Consider the following 18,558-nt stretch of genomic DNA (forward strand, 5'->3'; position numbering starts at 1 on the left):
ATTGATGTATGTGTGATTAGCACACCAGGATGGCAATCACATGAGTAAGTAAGGAGTGCCCTGTCTCGGCTGCCTCAGACAACCTACCAGTCAGACTTCCTGGTGCTTTGCATGGTCTCTCCTGCCCTATAAACACCCAGTGGTCCAGGAAAGGGATCCTAACAGCGCCTCTCTGCCCCACACATCAGCTACCATGCCCATCTCAAGTCCTCCACCTATCTGTAAGTTCCACCTGCACTCTATCACAATGTTTACTCACCTGCACACATGTCTGTATGTGGTTCGGTTGCCTGACGTGGACTAAGTCTAGTCCTGGACTGAAAGCGAAATTCAGTGGAGCTTCCATTTGATAAAAAAGATGGGTTTAGTCTAGGACTAGGCTTGATCCATGCATGGGAAACCGTATGTGTAAGATGTCCATAAACATTGTGCGCTGAGCAGGATGGTTCTCTGGGTGATCCAGCCAAATGGCTAATGTAGACGGGGTCTTTGGTATTATTTGCCCTCAATGGTGCCTTCCAGGAAGCACTGCCTTCAAGGCACTACTCCCTTCAGTTAAAGGTAGCGCCTTTTAGGCTGTGCTGCCTGGAAGGTGCCGTTGGGGGCAAAAAACACCATTGAGCTGTAGACGGCTTGTTTTGGATCTTGTCCTGCCACTCTGGGAGAAAACAAGCAGGCACTCAACAGCAGAGTTGATTCATGAATCAGGGGGTGGGGGTGGGGGGCTGTATATCGGTGTGCTGTTTGCAAATGTCTGAGTTGAGATAAGAGGCCGCTCACAGTGTGTGTGTGTGTGTGTGTGTGTGTGTGTGTGTGTTTGTGTGTGTGTGTGTGTGTGTGTGTGTGTGTGTGTGTGTGTGTGTGTGTGTGTGAGGACGGGCTCTTCCCACAAGTGTAGTGTCCCCTGGTGTGTGTTAACCTGGCAAAGAATGCTCCCTTTATGACCCTGATGCAAGGCCACCTGACACACAGACACACACACACACCCCCCAATAGACAGGTACACGCCTGCGCAGGATGTGGTATGAGGATGTGTTACCTGTGATTAGAGGACAAAGTACATCCAAAGACAGACGGAAGGCTTCACGTCCGCCATTTGCAGTAATCGGGGGGGAAATTGTGATTATTCCGAAGAATTGTTTTATTTCCCTAAGGATATTGCATTGAAAATCCATGGAATAGGGAATGGACATGGACTAACGATGAAATAGGTGTCACCATTCCTGACCCAAATGGATTGTACCTGATTTTTTTCCAAGTGCCAAGGCAACACCGATTGTAAGAACTCCATCTTGGTTTGAAGGTAAGGGCTACCCCCTTGTCAGCTTCAGATAGGAAAGGAGATACATTATTTATTTCAGTTCAGGAGCAACATATTGATTAATTTCTGTAATTTATTCATTGTATGTAGCATTTATACCATTGAAATATCTAAATGTAGTGTCATTAAAGTAAGCTACCAACAATTAGATCACTGGAAGTCAAAAACATAAATGTATGCAAATTCCCCTCAATATTTGAGAATCACTTGAGAATCTAACAAAACTGACTCATGGACTGTTTTTTTGGCCAGCTGTTGCGATTATTTGTCATATTTATAATGTAAAATGGCCCAAACAAATGGCTACAAATCTGAGATTTGGATTTTTATGAATTATTTCTTTATTAATTATGTCCAAAACAAATCTGCTGTGGTTCCTCAAATGGCCCATTTCGGGGGGAAACCACAGACACCATATGGCTAATCAGAAATTGTCACCATACAGTAGAACACGGCCTAGTGCCTATTTGACGCCACCCCCACTCGTGAGGTGGTGAACGTTGAAGCCTTGCTGCAAGGGGAAATTTCCAATGCTAAGATCTCTGGGAGAATGTTGTGAAATATGTCTTATGACATAATGGTTCAACTAAATTAGTAAAACAACTGCGTTGTACCTATTATCTTAACCATCTTTTACCATAGCTTGACAACTTCAGGCTACATTTTTATATTTAAGGCCTTTCTTTTTGTTGTTATTCACTGTTATTGATCAGCGTACAGGCCAACCCACTAAAAAGCTAATTGGAAGTTCGGAATCCAACCTAAACAGATCACTGCCATACAGAATTGTTTTTAGACCGCATCAATACCAGCCAAACAGCTAAGAAGCCGACTAACATTTCACTGCATTATATGTATGTGTCAAATACAATCTGAATCTGAATCTGAATCCACTCTTTACACAGAATACCATGTGATTAATATGGCTCTGTTTTCAGAAGGTGATATGGAAGTAAAAACTTTCATGACTAGAGGTGATCCAATGGACGTCCTGGGAGAGAGTGAGGCCCTGCAGCAGTTTTTTGAAGGTAAGAAAGCAGTAAGCCACAAAAAAAAAAAAACAGTATGCAGTGTTTGGTCAACTTTTATTAGGAAAAACTGTGTTTCAAAAATCTGATATTGTACAAGTTGGGAAAAAATAAGAGAAATCAATTCAAAATGTGACATTGGTGTTAGAGCTTATGTTTATTTTTCTTTTAGTCTATCTTTGTATTCTCACAGGAGTAATTCATATCCTAGATTAAAAAAAAACATGTTTTGAAAAGGCAAGGGGTTCAGATGAATTTCAAGCATAACAGGCTTGAGCTGACATTAATTCATTAATATTAGGTGATACCCATACCACTGGTCCATCATGAGCTGAATAGACTCAACTCTCACCAAAAGACTCCCTCCATCACCTAGGCTAGCAGACATTTGGCAAACAAATCCTCTCTAATGGGACCTATGTAGTTTGCCTATTCCTTAATAATCAACTATGTCCGGAAGCAACAAAACTCTGTTAGTCATTGAGTAGTGAATAAGAAGAAAGGACACCTAATGGCTGATATGGTGCCATTACTAAACTATCACCACTACAGCTGTAGTCTAATGTTTATCAATGTACACATATAGCATAATAATACACATGCTTGCTTTATCATTTTTGGAAGACAGCGAACACCAGCTATAAAGTATCATTTTATAGCTATTACTCTATTCCCATTAAAGGGTTTTTGGTAGAAGGGATCGCTTTTAAATTTTGTTAAGAGAAAACCCAACATGAAAACTTGAATACCCTATTAGCTTTTTCTGGCAAAACTTTTTTTACAGATCTGAAATCCTTTTTAATCTAAAAATGAACCCATGGTAAAATGTGCAGTATTAATGAAACAATTTGACCATTCAATTACAAATATGATATTGTTTGTACACTGTATGACATTCTTTTATTCACCAACCTTTTCATTCATCAATGCTGAAAAGGGTTTAATTAATTCCTGACTGAACTCTAGACGTGGAGAACAAGTAAACGTTTGTGAAGTCCGTGTTATGTTTATGAAAAGACATGACCATTTCCAGGAAGTGTTGCTGTAACGTTTCTAGAATAGGGTTAGGGGAACGCACCATTATAACCTGAATACTGGTTGTATAGGCAACAGCCTGTCAAATCCAAGGTCACTGAACCATAATCAAGTTAACAAGGCAATTAAATCCAGGTTAAAGACTCCAGTTGTACAGGGTGTGAGATTGTATGCAGGATAGTCCAGCAATGAGAACTGTACGAAAACCTAAAATATTATACTGCTATAATAGTAATACTAATAAAAACAAACATGATTTTTCTGAGAAGGATCAAATTGGTCTTAGATTATAACTGGTGATCTGTAACTGAACGTTCAACTTTGTCCAGCTGCATGGACAAATCAGTTAGCCTCAGTCAGTTGCAGTTTGCCCTACAAAGCCAAAAGGCAGTAACTGCATTTTTGGTCAAAAATGAGTTATTGTTGCAGACTTCCTTTATCATGTGGATAAATATCTATACTCAATTTGACTGTTTTTTGGAGAAAAAAAATATGGATTAGGATTATGTTCACAGTAACTCCCAAAACCATACAAGCAACCATGCTGCTACAGAGGCAAAAGGCAGCAACCGACCAGTGTCAAAAAAGAAAAATTACTTAAAAGTTTTTTGTTTTGTCTACACAAATATATTTTAAATGTGTATACAAATATTGTGCTCAAAGTTGACCTTTGACCCTTATTTGTCAGATACTGTATTATGTACTAAAAACAAGGAGTTGTGCTAAGGCAAAATGCAGAAACTGACATATAATCAATACCACCATATAAAACATCATTAACTGCACATCTTCATTAAAGTCTAATGATCATGGCATTTGTTTTAGATGACACACAATTACTTAGACATTTAGTTGTTTCTATCCAGTGCTGGGAGTGCACTGAGTCAATGCATAGACCAAAGAACTTCCATTTTGTGTGCAGCAAAACCAACAGGGTGACTGCAGATAGGTGATACAAGAGTGTACAGTATGAATAAAGTTGACGTTCTGATCATTAGACTTTAATGAAGGTGTTCAGTTCGTTATTTTCTATCTGGTGGTGGTGATTATACTGTATGTCAGTTACTGCCTTTTGCCTTTGCACAACTCCTTATTTTTATTACATAATACAAAGGCAGAGTACAGTATACAACTTTGAGCACAAGATTTTTTTATATACACACATGTCTTCATCAGGGCAACAAATCACCAATTTTTCATTGCTCTACCTATAATTCATTTGTGTAGACAAAACAAAAAACTTTTAAGCCATTTTTCTCGGTTTGACACTCGGTTTGGTCAGTTACTGCCTTTTGGCTTTGTAGGTCAGGTATGAAGGTTAGTAAGGCTAACATTTAATTTAGCGGTAACTTTACGGTACGAGTACATGAATTATCATAAATTCATGCATGGTTAAATTAATGATTTATGCATGATTTCATTCATAATGTACTGTATGTGTTACTTCATTACTTACCTCATGCAATAAAACACATCAAATAAAGGTATTAGATAAGGTGGGCAAATCATTATGAATTATGATTTATTACACATGATCATGATTATTAATTTTTCTGCCAAAAATGTGGTCATCACTGCTCAAATTCTGATTTGAACACAGCTTGTGCAGTTCAGTTGGGCCACAGACATGATGAACTCATGAGCAGTTAACCTTCAATTCATGTAATTATGACGATCATGTTCAAGAAATCATAAATCATAGGCCTAATGATCTACCCACCATGATCTACCCAACTAATGCTTTAGTCGATGTGATGTGTTGTTCATGAATGAGAGACTGTGAACTGATGATTCATGAGATATTAAGGAATGAAGTCAATAGCGGAGCGAGTGGGGGGGCAGGGGGGGCAGGGGGGGCAGGGGGGGCGGTCGCTCCGGGCCCACGGGTGCAGGCAGGGGGCCCACCTTTGGCCAAATCTATCTTGCTGAATTGTTGTATTTAACGATGCTTATATGTACTGATTGCTAGATGCTACTAAAGATGCCGCTGGTCCGTAGAGTGCCCTCACAATGGGAGCCCGTCTGTCATGCCCTTAAACACTGCATAGCCCGCGACAGGCATTTCCCCTCTCACGCTACACTGGCGTGTTTTAAAAGCGAAACTGATGCACGACCTGTCTGGGTTTTATGAGGTAGCCTAGGCTACAGGTTGCATTTACCGTATTACAGAAAATCAAGTGAGTTAGCAAGATCTATATACCTATTTAGAGTCTGGAGCATACGCGTGGCAACAGCTGTCAGTTCGCATCGTAGTAGGCTGCGCCGATGAACATAAACGGTTAAAAAAAAGTTCTGATAGCCTGGAAAGCCTCTCTATATCCGCACACGGAACATGTCAATGTCAATGTTGTTGTAAACACACGAAATAGGTAGGCTGCAACTTCAATAGAGACAAGAAGATAGGCTGTTGGCAGGAGATTGCCTAGGCCTACCTGTAACTCCTCAAATTATGCCCATTTTATTTAGGCTAATTAGGCTCTGCATACGTGCGTTTAATTGTGAGACATGCGTTTCATTTGGAACGGAGCGGCATGCCATCAAAAGCAGAACATTTTTGGTTTGTTTTGGGGTCTAATTTACTCTTACACTGTTTGATTATATTGCTTAATGTTTGGACTGATGGCCAATGCAATAAGAGGGTATTTGATGGTTCACTAATTATGTTTCATGTAGTTGAAACACTGTCGGGATTTCCACCGCTGTTTACGCACAAGGCAGTCAATTCATTCAACGTGCGCTGTGTTGGTTGTTATTGCGCAGCCAATAAATACAAATCCCGGCCATAACTTGAGATACCGTACGGTATGGCTACCTCTGTCACCAACACTTAGTGTCAGTGGAGTTCCTGCCTCGGTGTATTGCCTAATCTTGTAAAAACAACAACAACAAAAAAACAATAAGCCTAAACGGGCAAGCGTAGTGAAATTCAACTGTGAGAGTTTTGACCGGTAGTTTAGCCTACACAAACAATCTTGAATCGACATGAAAGAAAACAACATGGCCCAGCCAATAAGCACAACATGGAATGGCTTAAATAAAAACATGATGTTGGGATAAACACCGAGTAGCTGGCAGGCGTAGCCTACCTGCAGGTGTACGGCCGTACGCATTGCGCATTGCTCAACAACGAGAGAAAATGTCCCGTGTGCGCGTGTGTGTGTATTCATAAAAAAATTGGCCTACCATAACTTCTCAATGCAGCACAGTATCCCATTAACTGCATGACATAGGCTACAATTTTATGCAAAGTTAGTGAACACGTTAGGCTATCAAAGTCAGAAGTAGCCTAGGTCTATATGCACATAATTTGTTTGAGCAGCAGAGACAATAGGTTACGCACGCACGCAGGCTCGCAAGACTAGGCCTATTTTTGTTGCTTTTTACGCGGCGATAGGCCTATTTGCTGTTTTATCGCCATAAACTGTTAAGCTAATTTACTAACTTAAGACTCATCATGGATGTAAACAACGAAAACAGAAAGGATGGAGGCAGCAAAGCTAGAGGCGTTATTTCAGATGGGCAAGAACAAGGTAGGGAATGGGTGTGCTTGTCAGAAAGCTACGTTAGTATAGTAGTACTCTAAGGCTACTTTTTTAACGGACCATGCACGAACCTAACCGTGGAAAGGACAAATATTGTCAGCGCTTTGAAAGTCTTGTTGCGCGCGCGCGCGCGCGCACGCACGCACGCAGGGGGAGGGGCCCACTATAGGTCTTCGCCCCGTCTAGAGTGAACCATTAGCTCCGCCCCTGAATGAAGTACTATATAAATCATGAATTAATTCATGCATGAATTCATGATAATTCATGTACCCTTACCGTCAAGTGTTACCAATTTAAAATTAAATCTACTACTATAATGTTACAGAACCATGGAGCACCACAGGATCAGCATCGATCGAGCATTCTGATCGAGGTGTAGGGCAAGGTTGAAGTAAGCCGCTAGCTTAGATGAATTGGCTGCTCAGTGCTCATACAAATGTCCTTGGTTAGTTTCACTGCTGTTTAATTATGGCTGCTCCTGCCGCGGCAATAAATTAGAACTTCAATCCACCAGTACACGTTGGAGCCAAAAGAGTACCCTAACCTTCCTGATTAGTCATAGTGGCAGAGTCTGCCTGCATCATCTGGGGTTGTGCAAGCAGGTCTGCCCTGGAGCTGAGGATGCCTTCTGTTGATGCTGTGTCTTGAGAGAGTGTGTGGAGGAGTGACCAATGGTCAGAAGGATTCTGGACCCTGAATATGTTGTAGACCAGTTGGAAAGGTATGAGAGCGGTGGCTGGTGGCTGATGTGATAGTTGTCTGACTTTGTGTGTGTGTGTGTGTGTGTGTGTGTGTGTGTGTGTGTGTGTGTGTGTGTGTGTGTGTGTGTGTGTGTGTGTGTGTGTGTGTGTGTGTTGTACCCACAGGGCAGGATGTGGACACCAGCATGCTAGAGCAGTATCTCAGCAATGAAATCGAACACAACAGCTTGTAAGTGCACATGTATAATCTATAGCAGTGAGACCCATGAATATGAAATACATTATCTCCACATACACACACACACACACACACACACACACACACACACACACACACATCAAGGTTCTTGTAAGGTAAATATTTCATTGCAGGATCCATAGGGTCCACTAATGTTATCTTTTTGTGGATGAACTCATCCTGTGCTGACATGCTATTACATCATATAGCAAATAGCATATCCACGCAATGCATTGACAGAGTGGAAAAGCATTCTAACTTGCAACAATTTTGATAGCACGTCTGCTATCTTGTGACATGTGACCTTGACCTTCACGGCACTGAAACAGATGTCACACAGACTATCGTAATGTTGTTAAAAAAAATATTTATTGCATCTAATAACATTTGGACCCATGTCATCATAGTCACACTGCTTCTTATATAAGCCTTTTTAGTTATTGCTAAAAGAGCTGTCAGAGGATCGGCAGTTTATGGCTCTGCTGTGACCTAGTTTTAAATGAGTAAAGTGTGAATGTATAAAGTTGTCCACAACATCCTAAACAGTGTCAGCTCTTGTCAGTTCTGGCGTGAGAAGTAGGAGACAGGCCAGCGTGTTGAAACTTGTTGTTTGGTAAGATGGGTGTCCCCTCATGTCATTTTTCCCAGCATGCTTCCTGAGTCACCCCCGGACTCTGGATCTGAACCCTGCTCTCCTCCTCAAATGACCGGTGAGAGCGAGTTCATTTCATTTGTCATGTTGAGACCTGTATCTTAATTGGGTCAGTGGCCATAAGAGACTTATGTACAACCTGCTCTTTCGGACCTTTGTCAGTTATTGCCATATCTGTAGCAGTGAATCTAAAACATTGTAATACGTAGTTAATGGGATAATAATGGATGATCAGACACTGGCTCAGAGAGAAAGAGCTGGACTTTATGGGTGATTCTCTTCCTGTTTCCTCCTAAGACGTCCATGTCGGGACGACAAGCTGGTCTCCAGGGCAACTGCCCGAGGGAGCGCTCCATCCTGCCACAGCCAGGGCCGCTGCAGTGTCCTGCCGGTTCAAAGAGAGGCCAGATGCCCCCTACGGCACGCCACTCCGCCACAACCCTGCCCACCCTCACCCCCAGCTCCACCCCCAGCTCCACTCCCAGCTCCACCTCCAAGCCAGCGCTCACCACGCCACTCAGACCCACGAGCCGCCCATCCACCCGCCGTACCTGAGCCCAGCGGACAACTACATTCAGGCTCAGCGGTCTCCCGTAGCGCTGGGGCAGGAGGCCCTTCAGCATGCCCAGGTTATGGGCCCACAGGGGGGCTACCCCAGGACTAACCCCCCCTACACTCCCTCCACCTCCCCTTGTCTTGTCCAGAGTCCAGCGGGACCAGAGTTCCTCCAGCACACCTCCGTCCAGCAATTAGGGTGAGAGGATGAGCTTGGCTTGTTGATATCGTAGACCAGCCAGGTTTATTTGACATTGGAAAAAAGGAGTGCTGATGTATGTATTTTAGACAAGACCAGAGTGCTGTATTCAAACTGCGCTCAGGTCAAAGTTCACCTTTAGTGGCCAATTATTTGGTTGTCCAAAGTAGTGCATTGCACGAGCTGCAATCTTATTTCCGGTGGATAACATTCACAGCTTCAGATGAGGAGGTGAAGAATCATACCCTTGAAAATAGTGCCCTACTAAAGTTTCATGTTGATACTCATTTGACAAGACTTTCACATTCTGAACTTGAGCAAAACCATATTTATATACAGTATGCATGTACATAAGACATACATAAGTGTGTAGAAGTAATGGCAAATGTAAAGGAATGGTGCTTGTCTTATTGGTAGATAATGTAAGTGCTGTAACATAGCTTTTATTGTAAATTCAACAAATGTCTTCTTTCAAACAACTGCAGTCTCACTCAGTGACTATCCATGCTAGGCCTGTTCTGACAGAAAGTAACAAGAGGAGACGGTCGGAGTCGTTTGAAGCAGCTGCAGACAACGGGCCATGGGGGGTCTCGGTCTGGACCAAGGGTCCTTACAGTGAGTTCTCTTCTCCTCCTGAGTTTTATTTCACCGAGCGAGCTTAGTGGCCCATGAAGCTGATATTTGCTAAGTGAAATGTCACGGAGTGTGGGCGAGTGTTTATGAAACGTCAGTGCGTATGAGTCAGACGGACTGAGTAATTCTGTTAGGATGAGGCTTATTTTGAAATTCACACAAAACATTAACTCTCTCTATAACTGGGACAAGCTCAGCAAAGCTTCATGATGGCACTGCCATAACTCTGAGTGCTAACATTAACAAGACCTTGCATTCAGTACCCATGAAGCACACACACAGTACTGCTGAAAAACAATATTGTACATCTGCACTTTACTGTAGGTTCTATTCAGTACAAGGGTGTGCTAAAGAAATATTAATGTGGAAAATGTGGACTAATTCCTGTTGATGTTTTAATGCATTTGTGTCAGTGCTTTTATTCACTGTTTTTGTGATCTGATGCACGTCGTCACTTTATCAGTGGGCACAGAAGGTGGTGGTGGGGTTGAGATGTCCTCCTATGACAGCGATACGGCCGCGGGCAGCTCTGGGCAAGGAGGGTACCAGCTGCTGGCATGGGACAAGCACCAGCCTGAGCAGTGGTGCACCCTCTACAACAGCCAATACGAGAACCTGTGAGTACCCACTGAAAACACAATTGGACATGGCATTGGCATGTTGTGATAAAGGTATGATAATTATGAAGAAGGGGGCAGTGTAAAAATGCCTACAGTCAACAACACACTGGTGGTCACTAGTGTGGGGGGGGGGGTTATTATGAAAGTAATGACACATAATTATCATCTGTATAAAAGTACAGCTGTGATGAGTTTTCTCAATTTTAATCAGAGAGTGAGTCATGAAAAAATAGCATTTTTGTTTTATTATTATTTTTTCTCAGCCCACCACCTGGTTACCATGTGGACACAGATAAAGGCTTCAACTACTCCTCAGCCGATGAGGCCTTTGTGTGCCAAAAGAAGAACCACTTCCAGGTCACAGTTCATGTGCGAGTGGTGGGTGACCCCAAGTATGTCAAAACCCCCAAAGGCCCAGCGTCTATTGACAGCTTCCATGTTAAAGTCTTTGGAATGAAGGTGTGTGCAGTATGAAATCGTAGCCTCATCATGCTGAAACATAATATCAAATAGCAGCTACCATATTGATGTTGATTCATTTTATCTTTGCTTAAAGTTGGAGGCTCACAGTAATCTCATCACGATTGAGCAGTCGCAGTCAGACCGTAGCAAAAAGCCGTTCTTCCCTGTCAAGTAAGTCAAACTGAAACCTTTTCCCGTTTTTGTACTTTTGAGTTTGATTAAATTATTACAGAGACAACGCTCTCTCTGTGTGTGTGTGTGTGTGTGTGTGTGTGTGTGTGTGTGTGTGTGTGTGTGTGTGTGTGTATGTGTGTGTGTGTGTGTGTGTGTGTGTGTGTGTGTGTGTGTGTGTGTGTGTGTGTGTGTGTGTGTGTGTGTGTGTGTGTGTGTGTGTGTGTGTGTGTTTGTGTCTGTGTATGTGTCTGTGTATGTGTATGTGTTTGCGTGTGTGTGCTTTTTATGTTTGACTAACAAACACTCCACCTGCAGCGTAAATCTGCCAGGAGATAAGATCACCAAGGTGACGCTGGGAAGACTGCACTTCAGTGAGACCACAGCCAACAACATGAGAAAAAAGGGCAAACCCAACCCTGACCAGAGGCAAGCACCACTAAATACCCTCTTAAAACAACGATTAAAAAAGATTGTTCTTAGTTTTTAAAAAACGTTTTTTATAATGACTTGGAATGTGACTGTATGTATATCTGACTTTTGGCAGATATTTTCTGATGGTGGTGGGGCTGTATGCATCAGTGAGGGGAGAAAGCCATCTGGTGGTGGCTCACATGTCGGAGAAAATCATAGTCAGGGTGAGTTTCTTTCATTCTGTACGCTTATGAGAAGTGTAGCTACATGATAATTGCGTAAGAAAACGAACTAAATAGGCTTTTGCTGAAACCCTATTGACATTTTTGAAAAATAGTCAATGGTGGGACAATGTCTGTTTAGGGAATGATTTTCACTTACATGCCACTTAGCATACAGTATGTCTGGGAAAGGGACATTATGGATGAGATGAATGGATGAATGGATGAGAGATGAATGATTTGAGTCCTTACATGTTTGCTTTTTTCCAACAGGCTTCAAACCCTGGTCAGTTTGAGAATGACAGTGAGGTCCACTGGCAGAGGGGCCAGGCACCCGACTCCGTGGTGTGCCAGGGCAGGGTGGGCATCAACACAGAGACACCTGACGAAGCCCTGGTGGTCTGTGGCAATGCCAAAATCATGGGGTCGGTGATGCATCCCTCTGACAGACGTGCCAAGCATAACATACTCGAGGTAAGCCCAAGGCAACAGCACTCTTTTTGGCATCTAGATCAAGATGTCAGATGATCTAGAGGAAGATGTTTCACCCTAAACGCTGTGAGGGAGTTTATTCCATTTGTACTGACTAGAAAGCAAAGCTCCCCAACATGTAACCTGGTCCATCTGTAATTTCGCCCACAGGTGGACTCGACAGAGCAGCTGAGGAGAATAGCGCAGATGAGGATAGTGGAGTACGACTACAAGCCAGAGTTCGCCGAAAAGATGGGGATCGAGCATGTCCATGAAACAGGTACTGACCATTCAGACGGCTGATGGAGTGTACTGTACCATAATCTCCCAACTATTAGTCGCAGCTTATACATTGATTTTGCAAAAATGTATATGGAATGAATATGGTTTCGTTTCTTTTAACTTGCATAAAACACTAATAATTATACACAATGCGGCTAAAACACAGGAAATTGCTGTAGTCCTCGTGTGGGTAGGGGGTTCAGTGTTAAGTAGTGATTAGGTCATGAGACTGCTCTGATTGGCTACATACCTGTATTTCTAGGTGTCATTGCTCAGGAGGTGAAGGAGGTTCTACCAAACGCTGTCAAGGAGGTGGGAGACGTAATGTGCACGGATGGAGAGAAAATTCAGAACTTCCTCATGGTGGACAAAGTAAATGGACCCAGACTGACTAATAGCACATGATACTCCTGATTTGGTCAAACTTGCCTTACACAATGCTATATTAGAAGTTGCATCCAGCGTTCATCAACAATAAAAACAAATTCATGAAAAAGGGATCAGTTGGCTTCAGCATAGATTACATCTGAGGAGATTAGCTAAATAATGTTACATTTGTTGCCATGGTTTTCAGGAGCAGATTTTCATGGAGAATGTTGGTGCGGTCAAGCAGCTGTGTAAGCTGACGGGCAATCTGGAGACGCGGATCCAGGAGTTGGAGGTGTGGAACACTCGGCTGGCCAAAGTCCCCCCTCCCGGAAGCGCACGACCCACCGTCCCGATCCACCCGGCCAGTGCCAAAGGGTAGGCTTTCCCCGTGTGTTCTTAGAATACTGCATTTCCTGGACTCTCCTCCTTGTGAGTGCAGTGGAACTCTACAGATTTGTTGCGCAACATTAGTTTTATGGCGAAGGTCAATGTGCTATCATGGTCGATCAATATACAGCTCAACTCAAGGATAATATGTCCCCTGTGCCAACCATACAGTTGTAAAAGTGGCCTTGCTTTCCTTCTCCTTTTTTGTGTGTGTGTTTCAAGTGGTGCAAATGTTTTCCTTAGGTCTGACATCTGTCCATTTCATCCTCTGCATATAAACAAATGTGGTGACAAAGATTATTTCGTACCACTGCAGGGGCTGTTGTACACAATGGGGTGATTCTTTTTCGTTTCATTCCACAGCAAAGTTCACAAATTCCACACTGTCCCTCCCCCTCAGCGGAAGCCGTCCTCGTGTACGACAGCCAAAGTGAGTCTGCATCACGCGGTGTCCAGTCCACCCCTCTCCCCGGTTGGCATTTTGACTTTTTCAGCCTTTCAAGCTTGAAGTCTGTCTGATGTTATCACGCTTCTGTTTTAGAAATACATCAGTGAGAAGTACAAAAGCTTCTGTCACCACCGGGTCTTTCAAGCCGGCATCCTGACCGTGGTGGGTCTGTTGGCCTTCTGGTGAGTCACACAGATGACCACACCACCACATGCTTCAGTGGGGAAAGTATCACCCCTTGTACTTGAAATGCAATAAAGTTCAGGTTTATTGTCAATTCTGCCATACGTACAGGACATTACTCCCAATCCTTGGTGTTGGCAAAGACAAGACATGTGCTAAAATTAGAGTGATAATGCAATATAATCGTCATATGATTTTGCCATATTCTCTTTCCACAGCGGCTATAAGCTTATGTTGTCTCAGTCAGGGCAATCGACTGATAGTGTCAACACTGTAGGGGTGGGAGGTTATGATGGGACCTTTGGTCAAATGATACATTACTGTAATCAGCTTCTCATTTATGCCGCTGGGAAGATAGTTTGCTGTAGAATGTTTCATGACTTTTCTGTTTTATAGACTTGTTTTTGTGTCATCTGGTTTTGTTTCTGTGATCATAAAAGCGAAATCTTTCCTCATTTTTGTGTTTTTTCTGTAGCGTCATCTCCCTCACTGCCATATATTTGCTCACGTTAGACGACAACCCGTCTCCAGGCTGTGGAGAGAGGTATGTTGTGGCTGCCTTCTTTATTGCTTGCCCTTTTCAGGACAGCCTTTCAGCTGATTTGTTATCATGACTCTATCAGTCTATAGATCAATATTTTATTACATTGTTTGTGCCTGTGCTCTGAATGATGGAATCTTGCAAATGTGCTAAAGCATACAGTATGCATTAGGTGTATACTGTAGAGTGAATACTAACTTATGCTTTGTGTGTGCCTGTATGTTTGATTTAACAGTGGAACTATCCAACCGCTTAATCCTCACCCAACCAAACCAGGTAGACCAACCGTTTGTAAACTCACCTTGAAACATAATCCTGTCTCTAAGACAACTACCACTTACCAAAACTGCAGTAAACCCAAATGAATCCAAACATTCGTTATTTTTTCTGTGTTGTTTCTCATATTCAGTTTATTTCACAGTGGCTTGGCCGCTTAGTAACACAAATCTGTAACAAAAATCTGTAAATAGTAACAAAAACAATTACATCCAAGTTGCTATGCAAATGAAAATGGAACTTCACCTGTCAATGGTTTTGCCTCTTCTGAGGAGGGTCCATTTTATTTTGCCCAGATATCCATTTTTGCAACTCTCCGTCGGACTGTGACCAAGTTTACTGTTGCACCTTGGACCCAGGAGAGGGCCACCATACAACCTCCTCTGCCATAACCTTAGAACCCCATTCACCAGTCATACCAGCAGGTCTGCTCAGTGGTCCACCTCTCTCATCCATGCATCTCATCAGCATTATCGTAAACTGAGAAGATCAGAGTGATTGTTTCTCATGCTGCTTTCCTCTCTTCCAGATGAACGACTGGAGGACTTGTGCATACAAAATCACAGGCAAACCTCCACTCAAAGCATTCAAAGTGAGTGTGTTTGTGTGTGTGTGTGTGTGTGTGTGTGTGTGTGTGTGTGTGTGTGTGTGTGTGTGTGTGTGTGTGTGTGTGTGTGTGTGTGTGTGTGTGTGTGTGTGTGTGTGTTTAACTCTAGTCTTGTCTGTGTATTTATGAAAGTTGAGTTGAATTGAGGTTAGAATTGTGTTGAGTTGAAAAGTGTTGAATTATGTTGAGTTGAGTTGAATTGAGTTTAGTGTAGTGTTGAGTTGAACTGAGTTGAGGTTGAGTATTTCAATTTAACAGATGGGCTGAATGGGTCGGTATGGAGTTTAGTGGAGTTGAGTTCACTTCCTGTGACTTTAGGAAGAGCCTGCTGGTGAATGCTAATCCATCTCTCTCTCTCTCTCTCTCTCTCTCTCTCCCTCTCTCACTCCCTCCCTCAGGGACAAATGCAACACTCCAGGCCATCATCATCATGCAAAGTGAGCAAGTCATTGATGAGCGCTACTGCCTGCAGGGGTTGTGTCAGTGAGTATGCATACAAAATGCCGTTACCCTAATAAACCGAGGTTTATACACCGATTTTGCAAAATTTCTTCAGCTGTGAGGCTAATACACAGAGGAAGTTAATATGGTATTACTATGTTTTTTTTTTAATATATATAAACATTGCTCTGCGGTTTATACAGAATGTGGCTAATACACAGGAAATCACTGTAACCACTATTTAGCCTGGGAACACCCTGACCTTCACAATCACACAATTGGAAATGGGTCTGGAAAAGGTTAATTGACTTAAGACTTCCTGCAGGGGCGTAACTAGTGAAATTAAACTTTAATTGGTACATTCATCTTTTACTAAATCATTTCAAATGTGTAGCAATCTTACAGATGAAGGTTTTAAAATGGAGGTGTTTACTCAGTTCCTAAGAAATGCACTTCCATGCCAGATTAGCTGCTAGCAGTTGTGTTTTCGTGTCCGTGTTTTAGAGACATTGGAAATGGCTTCAATGGCCTCTTTGCCACAAGGGCCTGTAGAGCTAATTGCAAATTTGCCGAGGTTGCATGGGTATCCCCAGGCTAATTACCATGGGACTTCTCAAATGCTTGAGTTTAGCCCTGGTTTGATGCAGATCTGATTGGATATGTTGCAATTCCTGCAATCCCAGGTTTTTTATTATTCAATTTAGTCAGCTAATTTGGACATTTTCTATTCTGGTAAAGCAACTGTTACATATAAGCCTTACCACAAAGATGTTGTTGCAGCTGCTCTAACTGGCCAAGAGGTGGCAGCAGAGTGTGGATCACACCACCTTTGTGAGATTACGTTATCATACCAGAGTTCAAAATAGTTAAAGTGAGAAAGAGCATAGAAAAGACCAAAGCTGAGCACTTCTGCCAACAAAGTTTCCAACAAAGTCACAAAATGTTCTGGATGTTTCAGATCTGGACTTTGGTGTCCTGATGTGTAATTGTGTCCATATGGTTTTGGAGAAAACTAAAGTTTAAATGGACATACAGTACCCAGCAGAACATTTTCTGAAACTAGAGGAAGGCTATTTCTTATGGTCAAAACGTTCAATTGATGTTAAGTTGAGTTCAATTATATTGAGAAGAAAAGGCTAGACGAAGAAGTCTAGACGAAATCTTGTTTTTCATTTTTTTTTGTTTCATTCTCTCCTCTGGGTACATCTATCAAAATCCAATCAAAGGAACTTTGCTCAAAGCAGCCTCTCACTCGGTTTCTTTCTCTCTCTCTCTCTCTCTCTCCTTCTCTCTCTTCTTTCTCTTCTCTTTTCACTTCTCTCTTCTCCTCCCAGGCCTGGGAACTACAGCTACAGGATCCCCATCAGCAAGTCTGTCCCTGTCAACATGAGCATCACTCTTCAGATGAAGTGAGTGTTGGCTCGGTGGCGGGGCCACTTTGTTTTCCATCTGAATCATTCAGCAGCCGCAGGTCTCCCACTAGTCTGGTGACAGAGAGGCTGTGATGGGAATGGTGTGTGTGGTGTGTGTGTGTGTGTGTGTGTGTGTGTGTGTGTGTGTGTGTGTGTGTGTGTGTGTGTGTGTGTGTGTGTGTGTGTGTGTGTGTGTGTGTGTGTGTGTGTGTGTGTGTGTGGTAGGTGGGTGGGTGCATGCGAGTGTGTAGGTGTGTGTGGCCTTTGACTTATGCTGAAAAGATAACTATTAAACCTGACTCCAATAAACCTGACTCTGATCAAACAAATCATAGCTCACCTTTCAACCAGAAACACTTTGCGCAGTCAGATCAGCTCATACTGTATGTTTATTTAATTCATCACTTCGCACCATAAGTCTCCTGTCTCCTGTGGCAATGTTGTGTCCAAGCAGACATTTAGCACAGAAAAACATCCAGACTTACTCTTGACTGTTTTGTTTTTCTTTTGCCAATCACAAATCAGAGCAACCTGATGGAAAATGTTCCTCTCCAGTCTGTGAGAGTAGCTCTGGAAAATGTAACGTGACATTTTTGCCCTCTGCTGACTCACAGTGACTATTGAGTCCACTCAAGTCCTGTTCAAACAGGAATGTTCTGGAACATCATTAAGGTTACTCTATGGCCATAGGGATGTTTCAATGTAAATGCCCATGGTCTATCATTAAATGGCTGTTTGGTTCTTCTGTCTTCTTCTTTGGTTCTACTAAACACTTTTGTACATGACACATTGGAATAAAGTCTATCCATTTGTTTGTGATGGCATCCAAACATTTAAGTAAACCATCACCAAAAAAAATGTCTGTTTATTTAATTACACAGGACACTAATAACTATAGTATGTATTTTACAGCTGATAAAAATGTTTCTTAAAAAAAGACTGACCAACCAAAGCGCTCCCATAAAAAAAAAAAAAAAAAATCCTCACAAACCTGGTGAGCTTATATTTTCCTTTAGGAATCTGGTTCATGTTAACAAGTACACGTCTGCATCTTCCCTCAGTTCCACAGAGCCTCTGGTAGTGCATAAATGCCATGCCGATGAGACCGATGAATGTGACACCACCATGACCCCTAGTAATGTGGAGGAACATCATAACAGCACTGAGGTAGGCTATCTCTGATGGCAGAGATGAGGAGAACTGTCAGGATTTTAGAGTGAATGTTTTAACTGTGCCATAAACGTTGGCCGTAAATCAGATGGGTTTTGAAATCATTGGACTGAGTTACAGCAAAGTTTTATGAGCTTGTGTCATCAGCTAAGTTTTGGCTAGATGACTGGAAATACTAG

The 18,558-nt window shown here is 42.5% G+C and overlaps 1 protein-coding gene across 3 annotated transcripts in view; it reads left to right on the forward strand.

Moving 5' to 3' along the window:
• The first annotated feature begins 127 nt into the window (after positions 1-127).
• LOC134062104 (myelin regulatory factor-like protein) overlaps positions 128-18,558 on the forward strand; it is a 19,967-nt gene continuing 1,536 nt past the window's right edge. The window contains exons 1-25 of one of the 3 annotated variants that reach the window (XM_062517994.1): positions 128-221; positions 1,183-1,303; positions 2,260-2,349; positions 7,793-7,856; positions 8,514-8,575; positions 8,815-9,271; positions 9,783-9,886; positions 10,368-10,521; positions 10,788-10,983; positions 11,081-11,157; positions 11,476-11,586; positions 11,705-11,795; positions 12,066-12,266; positions 12,435-12,543; positions 12,808-12,917; positions 13,120-13,289; positions 13,665-13,731; positions 13,843-13,931; positions 14,408-14,476; positions 14,709-14,749; positions 15,046-15,174; positions 15,279-15,341; positions 15,755-15,839; positions 17,132-17,206; positions 18,271-18,376. In XM_062517994.1, the coding sequence (XP_062373978.1) occupies positions 2,268-2,349; positions 7,793-7,856; positions 8,514-8,575; positions 8,815-9,271; positions 9,783-9,886; positions 10,368-10,521; positions 10,788-10,983; positions 11,081-11,157; positions 11,476-11,586; positions 11,705-11,795; positions 12,066-12,266; positions 12,435-12,543; positions 12,808-12,917; positions 13,120-13,289; positions 13,665-13,731; positions 13,843-13,931; positions 14,408-14,476; positions 14,709-14,749; positions 15,046-15,174; positions 15,279-15,341; positions 15,755-15,839; positions 17,132-17,206; positions 18,271-18,376 (2,712 nt within the window). In that variant the 5' untranslated portion in view covers positions 128-221; positions 1,183-1,303; positions 2,260-2,267. Of the gene's footprint in view, positions 222-1,063; positions 1,304-2,258; positions 2,350-7,792; positions 7,857-8,513; positions 8,576-8,814; positions 9,272-9,782; positions 9,887-10,367; positions 10,522-10,787; positions 10,984-11,080; positions 11,158-11,475; positions 11,587-11,704; positions 11,796-12,065; positions 12,267-12,434; positions 12,544-12,807; positions 12,918-13,119; positions 13,290-13,664; positions 13,732-13,842; positions 13,932-14,407; positions 14,477-14,708; positions 14,750-15,045; positions 15,175-15,278; positions 15,342-15,754; positions 15,840-17,131; positions 17,207-18,270; positions 18,377-18,558 lie in introns of those variants that run through there. The other 2 variants (XM_062517992.1, XM_062517995.1) reach the window with 2 other exon arrangements.

The sequence above is a fragment of the Sardina pilchardus genome, chromosome 17, assembly GCF_963854185.1.
Source record: "Sardina pilchardus chromosome 17, fSarPil1.1, whole genome shotgun sequence".
NCBI lineage: Eukaryota > Metazoa > Chordata > Actinopteri > Clupeiformes > Clupeidae > Sardina > Sardina pilchardus.